General features: G+C 45.9%; 1 protein-coding gene across 1 annotated transcript; it reads left to right on the top strand.

The window, feature by feature from the left end:
• The first annotated feature begins 944 nt into the window (after nt 1-944).
• LOC140905576 (olfactory receptor 52D1-like) lies at nt 945-8364 on the top strand. The gene is made up of 4 exons (XM_073329098.2): nt 945-990; nt 1465-2441; nt 7531-7536; nt 8212-8364. The coding sequence occupies exons 1-4, from the start codon at nt 957-959 to the stop codon at nt 8362-8364; spliced, it is 1170 nt and encodes a 389-aa protein (XP_073185199.1). The 5' UTR covers nt 945-956.
• The last annotated feature ends 539 nt before the right edge of the window (nt 8365-8903 follow it).

Raw genomic sequence — 8903 nt, 5'->3', positions numbered from 1 at the left:
TCCACAGAACCAGTTATCTCATCATAGAAGGTGACTAGATTAGTCAGGCATGACCTTCCCTTGGTGAATCCATGCTGGCTGTTCCTGATCACTTTCCTCTCATGCAAGTGCTTCAGGATTGATTCTTTGAGGACCTGCTCCATGACTTTTCCAGGGACTGAGGTGAGGCTGACTGGCCTGTAGTTCCCAGGATCCTCCTTCTTCCCTTTTTTAAAGATTGGCACTACATTAGCCTTTTTCCAGTCATCCGGGACTTCCCCCGTTCGCCACAAGTTTTCAAAGATAATGGCCAATGGCTCTGCAATCACAGCCGCCAATTCCTTCAGCACTCTCGGATGCAACTCGTCCGGCCCCATGGACTTGTGCACATCCAGCTTTTCTAAATAGTCCCTAACCACCTCTATCTCCACAGAGGGCTGGCCATCTCTTCCCCATTTTGTGATGCCCAGCGCAGCAGTCTGGGAGCTGACCTTGTTAGTGAAGACAGAGACAAAAAAAGCATTGAGTACATTAGCTTTTTCCACATCCTCTGTCACTAGGTTGCCTCCCTCATTCATTAAGGGGCCCAATGTCCAATGTCCAAATGTCCAAAACCTTCCTGATTCTTACTTAGCTTATGGCCTCAACTACTTCTTTTGGCAACGAGTCCCTCAGTCTAATTAGGCATAGAGTGAAAAAAGCATTCTTTTTAGAATCTGTTTTGAATTTGCCATGTTTCACTGTAATTTGATGTCCTCTTGATTTTGTGTTATGAGACAGAGAGAACACATTCTCGATTTAGTCTCTACCAGTCAGTATTTTGGAGACTTTTCTCATATCCACTCTTATTCATCCTTTGTAAGGTAACTATCCCAGTCTTTTCAATCTCTCTCCTATGAGAGTTTCCCTGGGTCCTTCATTATTCTCGTTGCCCCTGTCTGAACCCCTCTAGTTCTGCAATATCCTGTGTAAGAAGGATGCCCAGTATTACACAGAAGAGTCCAGAGGAGGGTGAAATATTAACTGGCTGATTTCATGGCATTGTATTTTCTATATGATTCCCCATCCCATACCTCTTGGATCCCAATGTTTTGCTTAGTTTCTGTCCATGCTTGCACTCTTAGCAGGGTTCCACAGAGCTGTATACAATGATGCCTAGATTCCTGTCCTGAGTTCACACAGTTAAATTAGAACCTTGTTCAATGTTTGAGGAGTTCAAGCTTTTCCCTCCAATGGGCATACACGTTGCAGTTTTCGACGGTGAAGTTCATCTGTCATCATGCTGCCCATTCACTGGCTTGGTTAGCTCCCTCTGAGGACTTCTCTGACTTGACTATGACCTAAATAAACCAGTTCCAGCTGCAAATGTTGCCACCTCACTACTCAACCCCCTTTTCTAGATTGTTAATAACTATACAATATAGTTGCCATACTATTTGTTATAAAGTGAGTAACCCCTCTCACTGTGCTTCTCTCCCTTCACAGGCACCTTGAGCTTTTTTGACCCTGATCAATGCATCAACCACCTCATGGCATCTTTCAACTTCACCCCCTTTGACTCTTCAACATTCATCCTAACGGGCCTCCCTGGACTGGAAGCTGCTCACGTCTGGATTTCAATACCTTTCTCTATGTTCTACATTCTTGGCCTTTTGGGAAATTTCACCATTCTGTTTGTTATAGGCAAAGAGCAGACCCTGCACAAACCAATGTACCTGCTACTCTGCATGCTGGGACTCACAGAAATCAGCATATCTACCACCGTCGGGCCGAAGGCACTTTGTATATTTTGCTTTAATTTAAAAGGCATTACTGTGGGTGGCTGCCTCGCCCAGATGTTCTTCCTTCACGCGGGTTCTATGATGCACTCAGCTGTTCTCGTCACAATGGCCTTCGATCGCTATGTTGCCATATGTAACCCTCTGAGATATTCCACCATCCTCACCAATGCACGAATAGCTAAGCTAGGGCTTGTGGGTTTGATAAGAGCTGTTCTCTTCATTCTGCCCATGCCCCTGCTCCTGAGCAGGCAGCCATTCTGTGCCAACCGCATTATCCCCCATACATACTGTGACCACATGGCTATAGCAAAGATGTCGTGTGGGGACATCACAGTCAATAGGATGTATGGCTTGGTGGTGGCCTTTGTATTCATTGGGTCAGACCTGACACTCATTGCCCTGTCCTATGGTCTAATCATACGGGCTGTCCTCAGGATCTCCTCCAAAAAAGCCCACCAGAAAGCGCTCAAAACCTGCACTGCCCACATCTGTGTGATGCTGATGTCTTATCCTTTCTTTTTCTTCTCCACTCTGACACACCGGTTCGGTCAGGGCATCGCTCCCTACGTTCACATCATATTGGCCAATCTCTATTGCCTCATCCCCCCCATGCTGAACCCTATCATTTATGGGGCCAAAACCAAAGTGCTTCGTGAGAAAGTGGGCAAATACACTTGCAGCGTGTGATCGCCTGGGGACATTGAGTTTAAACCTGTATGACAAGAGGAAGAAACGACATATCCTTGTTAATCACGAGTGCTCTGTCCCAGTTTGGCTGAGCTCAGCATTCTGGAAGTTCAGAGTCACAGAAGTTCATCACAACTAAGATCTTATTACTCCATCACCAAGCACTGCTCTCTCCATTGCTGAGTTCCCACTCTCTGACCATCACCTGACCTCTTTCAGTGTTACCCATCATCCCCCACCTCCACACAACCTGTCATTTTCCCTTTAAGTGACTTCCAGACTACAGGAAGTTACTACTGCTTTCTGAAGCAAGGTGGCTTTCCATTAGACCCTGTGTGAACATGGTTCTGGATCAGTTCAATGAACTGGAGCTATACTTTCTGATTGTTACAGACAAAGAAAGGTACTACAACGCTGAACTTCTTTTTTCATATGTACAGTAAAACTGTGAGCAAAATTTACCTTATTTTTCTATGTCTAATGCTTTAGGAAGCCTGTAGGATAAACCAAATATTTCCATTGGAAAGTGCTAATACAGAAAAGCTGGTGCAGGAATTGAGGACATTCTACTAGAGTTATTGGTGAGAGGTGTGAAACTGTGTGTTTATTGAAAGTTAGGAAAAGTGATGATCTAGTGGGGACCCTATGACCTATGCATTTTGTAGAAGTTATAAAAGATTAGCTAATACAGCATACTTTGGAGCAGTCCTCTGAAACCATCTTGAGAGATGGTTTTCCTGACATCCTTTCTCCCTGATTGGTGAGCAACTGGCCACTGTGAACCTGCTGTTAATTACTCAATACTGTTCCAGATGTTATGTTACTATCTGGGATGTTCTAAGCCTATTGTTCATGTCTGTGTGTGCTTAAATCTAATAAACTGCAGTGCTGGCCAAGAGCATGCTTACTTGCATTTAATCCTTTATCAGAAAGAATTGATGTGTTCCCATTGATTTATTCCTGATGCCTCCCGGAGTGAAATATTTAAATTGCCCCTGCTGTGGGTTCTTAAAACCCCAGGTAAGAGACAGCTGTGTTAAATTACAACATCACCTTGGAGTCAAATAACTTACTGCTTTGCACAGTTGATTTTGGAGTCGCTTTCAGCAGGAACTTTCAAAATACACTCTAACCATCTCCGTTGTAGAAGATGTCAAAAGTAGGTGTTCAGATATCATCTTGGAGTTTGTAAAAGAGATGAAACAGAGACTGCCATCAAATGTCCAGGCTAAGCAAACATTTGTAGTACTAAGTCCTTCACAATCTAGATTGGCTTGGTATCTCATTTTTGCCATTGTTTAGCGGATACCTTGAACAGTTGGAGCAGCAGTGGAGAGTTTTGCCTCTGGTTCACTGGCCTCATACTCAGAACAACCAAGTAGAGCAGATTTGGGTTGAACGTCTCAAACACATGGATGCCACTAGGGATAAAGGCTTTAGTGAACTTACATTGGTTGCTTTGTCATTCTTGTTCCTATCTTTTAGCAACGCTAAAGTTGAAAGAGTATTTTCTCAGATGAACTTGATAAAACAAACCTGTGCTACCAGATGCAAGAGGAACTTTGAGAAAAAATTCTTCATCTTAGGGCGCACCGGCAACAACACAAAAATCTGTTGCGAACGGTTTTCACCAATGTAAGAAATGATGGCACGGGTCACTGCTGACACGTGTGGCCAGCAGCAGAAGCATTCTCCTTCTGATGAAGACAGCAAGGATGAAATGTTGCCTTTTAGAGAATAACAGTAACTAATTCAACTCAAAATACGGACAGTGACGGCCATCGCTGAATGGAATTTGAAATAAATAATATTATTGCTGATTTTACACTACATACAGTTGGGCATATTTGGGGCTTTTTTAACACCGTTATTCAACCATTTTTATTTGAAACACCTGCCAACCCTCCCTTAGGATACAAGTACTGGGGTTTTGATTGTGAATATGATTCTCATCTCATAGCTTTGTTGCTAATGTGGATGAATTCCTGGTGGAGCTTGTAGCTTTTTTTTTTTTTAACCTAATCTGTACTGGATATAGAACAAAAGCTTTCATTTGTTAGTTCTACACAGAGATATGTTAATTAAAAAAAACCTTCTTTCAAGAATTAGATTGGGTTAATTTTAGGTTAGCTTTAAAGTGATTTGGGCCTATTAATGCAGTAGAAATCTGGCAAACCACCTCAAGCTGAGCTGGAGATGGAGCAGCAGCAGCCAGAAACACAAGGGCCAGAGCAGCAATCCCGAATGCAGAGCTGGGCTGGACACAGATCCGCAGTGCTGAGGCAGAGCTGAGGAGCTGCAGCTGACCGGATCCGGGAGCTGGGTCGGCACAGACCAGCTCTGCCAATGGGGAGCCAGGGCTCAGTTACAGCAGGGAGCTGCGGGGCCAGAGCCAGGATAGTGGACACCACCCATGCCACAAGTAACACAGCAGCCGAGCATGATAAGCGGCTGGGGAGACCAAGGTGGGGCCATAGGCAGAGAGCCCAGCACTGGGAGATGTCATCAGAGAAGAGGGCCTTGAAGGCTGTGTTCAGAAGGGTGGACATAAATCTGATAGAAGGGCAGATGCTGGGGAGAAGGGTCCTGCCACCAAGAACCTGAAGGCGTGTGGCCACTGCCAGGGAAAATGTGTGACCCATGGTATCATCGCAGCACAGCCTGGGCAGGAGGCCTGGGGTGTGTGAAGAATAGACTGTGAACTTTTCTTTCATCTCAGAGAGAGCTGTTTCTGATGTTCCCATGCCCCATGCCTTGTTTCAGTGAACCTTTCCCATTTTTCTTATTTTTTTAAATAAATTATATTTTTTTGGAACTTAAAGATCAGTGGGCCAGGGAAGCATCCATTGTGAAGATAGCACCCCAGAGTGGGGACACCCTAGTCCCTGTTCTAGGTGACCATGATGAGAATGGGGGTTCAGCTTCCCAGGAATTCTGGGCCCAGCTGTGTCGCCCAGACCTATAAAATGCAGTAGTATTACTTCCCAAGACCACTGAACTTGTAGCTACATTTCAAATTGAGTTCAAAAAGCCAAACGTTCAGCAAGTAAATTATCAGAAAAATGGGGGAGACAAATCAAGTCTGAAGAGAAGTGCCTGAGAGAGGCAAAAAGGCAGAGGAAGAACACATTTTGTGGCAGCCCAGGGAGGAGAATAGACCTGCTTCCGGCAGCTCCAGGGGAGATGAGATGAGGGAAGGCAGAATCTCCCCTTGAATCTCGCCCAAATGTCCCTCTCTGAGAAAAGGGAGGGTCTGCTGCAGAGACAGCCTGAGAGGGACACATTCATCTGTCATATGAATGCTGGACTGATTGATCCCCTTTATTTGTTGTTTGAAATACCCCAGCAGGGGAGAGACTTTGTACTGAGCCGGCCCCAGGAGGCTGGGCCAAAGCATAGGAAGAGGCAGTTGCTCTCTGAGAGGAAAAGCGAAGGCCTCCCTACATGCAGCCACCAGAAGGTGCCTTGGGGTGAGCAGACACCCTTCATGCTGACTTACCCCAGACAAAGACTTTGGGACATTCGCAGGGAGGTGGTAGGAAGTGACCCAGGGAGGGCTGCCTTACATAGGTGACAGGTATAATAGGCCATGGAAGGCTAAGCCTCCCCTGTGGTGCAGCCGCTGCCCAACCACCTTTGGGAGCATGGACGCCTGGGATGTGGTGGCCCCAATGAGCTCTGCCCCTGAAACCTCCTCTCGCTTTTTTCCCGTGGCCCCACCCATGCTCCACCTCTTCCTGTCCCTGCTCCGCCCCTCTGCTGAGACCTCTGCTGCTTCTCACTGAGTCCTTTGGTGGTGAAACACTGGAATGCGTTGCCTAGGGAGGTGGTGGAATCTCCTTCCTTAGAAGTTTTTAATGTCAGGCTTGACAAAGCCCTGGCTGGGATGATTTAATTGGGGATGGGTCCTGCTTTTGAGCAGGGGGTTGGACTAGATGACCTCCTGAGGTCCCTTCCAACCCTGATATTCTATGATTCTATGATTCTATGATTCTTTCTCTCCTCCCCCATAAGCCTCCACAGCCAATCACTCATCAAATCTCTCCCCCCAACACCCCGCTGGTGGACCCTGCGGCTGCTGTGGCATTCGCTAAGTCCTTACTTACTCCTCTCCCGCACCCCACTCCTCCCTGTCCTCTCCACTCACAGCTTGCTGAGTCCCTCCTTTACTCCACCCAGACCCCCCTCCCCTGAGGCCCCTACCACCTGCCGCTTGCCAGTGAAAAACAGAATCACATTTAAAAGTGTTCTCCTGACCCCCTGTGTTCCAGCCCCCTTAGCGGAGTCTCTCCAGTAGCAGCAGGCATAGCAGCAGGAGGAATCCCACAGCTGGTCCAGGTGTTGGAGCCAGACATCTACCAAAGAGTAGAGGCATGCAAATGCCATAGGTGATTAATTGGTACAAAGTCCAGAGAGAGAGAGAGAGAGAGAGAGAGAGCAAACTAGGGAAACTAGAATAAGCAAAGTGGGTCTTGGTCTTTCTCATTGACGTAGGAATATAACAAGACATTTTCATTTTTAGAGTACAGCGAGAAGGCAGATGCAGTTCCCTGCTTTCCTTGCAGACAGGTTTCCAGTGATTTGAGAGATCCTGCATTCACCAAAAAGGAGTAAGAGACTGGGAAAATATAGGGAAAAAGCTTCGGAAACTTTCAATCTCCCATACACAAGCAGTGTTCTGAAAGGTGGCATTTATTCAAACAGTCAAAAGAAGTGGGCTCTGCCGTGGCAGAGTTGTCAAATTCTCACAAGAAGGCATTACAGGAAAATAAACTATGCTGCAAGAATCCCCAATGTACAGCTTTACTTGGATAACCAAGGAATTGCACTGAGGGGTCAGGAAGAGAAAGAAGAATCAGCAAAACATGGAAACTTTCTGTAATTATGCAATTTGTTTTCACAGTATGATGAACCATTCACAAAAAAAAAAAAAAACCAAGAAAGAAAGGGGAAAAAATTACATTCAGTCTCACAAGCCACTCAACTCAAAACGAGCTTTAACAAGTTGCTCCCGGCATTGTGAAAAGTGCAATCCTTCAGAAAGTTCAGGACAATGGGTGTTGCACAGTTCTTGTTGCTGCAGAGCTCAGTTTTAAACACAGGGAAAGGACAGTCTGTGTGAGAGAAACAGAAAATCTGGAAATAAAGGAACAGTTTCAATCCAGTTTCTAGGATTTATTGATTGCTCTGAGCCTGGGAATGCTGGTGCCATCTATCCCAGTGTTCAATGGTTTTTACAAGCACCAGGGGCTGCAAACTTGCTGGTCATAGCCCAGTGTTCTGATGGTACCGCTGTCATGGGAGGTCATGTAACTGGAGTACCTCCAAAAATGCTGGAAGATCACCCCTCCCCTCCCCCCACCCCACTATACATATAGGCTGCATGGCTCATGAAATGTATTTGATTTTATTTATTTGAGGCATACAAAGTAAACAGGATAGCAATGTGATTTTTTTTTTTTTTTTTTTTAGAATCCAGGGGGCGTGTTTCCCTTCTTTTCACAGCCTGGCACACACCATGCTTACTTGGAGGCCCAGAAGACGGCTGGAGTGAAACTGAAACTGTCCAGTTTAAGTGACATGCAATGGTCATCCAGATAGAAGAATGCATCTCTTGCAAAGAACTTCATAAGAGCACTACTCAGCAGCTTGTTGGGACTGTCAGAGCTTCCCTACTGAAGATTGATTGGAGCGTTCGGTTTGTTGGAGAATGGGTAGAAAATACATTTTTGAGTGTGCTTGACCTTTTTTAGCATGTTCTTAGTTTGATTCACGTAGCACACAAAGCTCTGCAGACACAAGGCATGACACTTTCTCAGGTCTGCAGTGTACAGCAGGGAACTGTCCAAGTGCTGGAACATATGCCAACCTGAGCTCAGCAGGATGCTCTTTTGGAGGAAGCCCAAAAGTTTTGTGAACTGCATGATGTCCCTGTTACCCCTGGTGTAGAGGAAGAGTATGCTCACAAACAACCTGTGAAAAAACAGCCTTTCTTGGCTGTATAGTTCTTACAAGCACACTGAGAGAATGAGAATATCAGCCAGTGAAAAATGAGAATGCTAAAGGAAAATGGGGAAGATAGCTGTATTTTCCTGTGTTGGATGCACTGTTACATGATTGTAATCATAGGTTTTCATCCCAGTCAATGGACATAGCTAAAAGTGTAGGTGCAGGGCTAAAATGTGATCCAGAAGGCATTGATGGACTGCTCAGTAAATATTCAAGTGCCCTTTCGATCAATTCGAAACTTCCTCACACAGAGTTGGCGAGACTTTGCGAGTGGTGGGGTCTCAGGTGTGGAGGTGTGGAGGGACTCGGTGGGCACTGGACGGTGGGCCTTGGGTTACAGGGGATTGAGGAAAGAAGGTAGGGACTCGGCTAATGGTGAGCGGTGGAGGTCCTGGCTGTGGGGGGTGGAGGAATTTGGTGGGCAATGGGACCACGTGGGACAGTAAA

This window comes from Lepidochelys kempii, chromosome 1, assembly GCF_965140285.1.
Source record: "Lepidochelys kempii isolate rLepKem1 chromosome 1, rLepKem1.hap1, whole genome shotgun sequence".
In the NCBI taxonomy this organism is placed as follows: domain Eukaryota; kingdom Metazoa; phylum Chordata; order Testudines; family Cheloniidae; genus Lepidochelys; species Lepidochelys kempii.
Note: the sequence above shows the minus strand (reverse complement) of the source record. Positions and strands in the feature narration are given on the sequence as shown.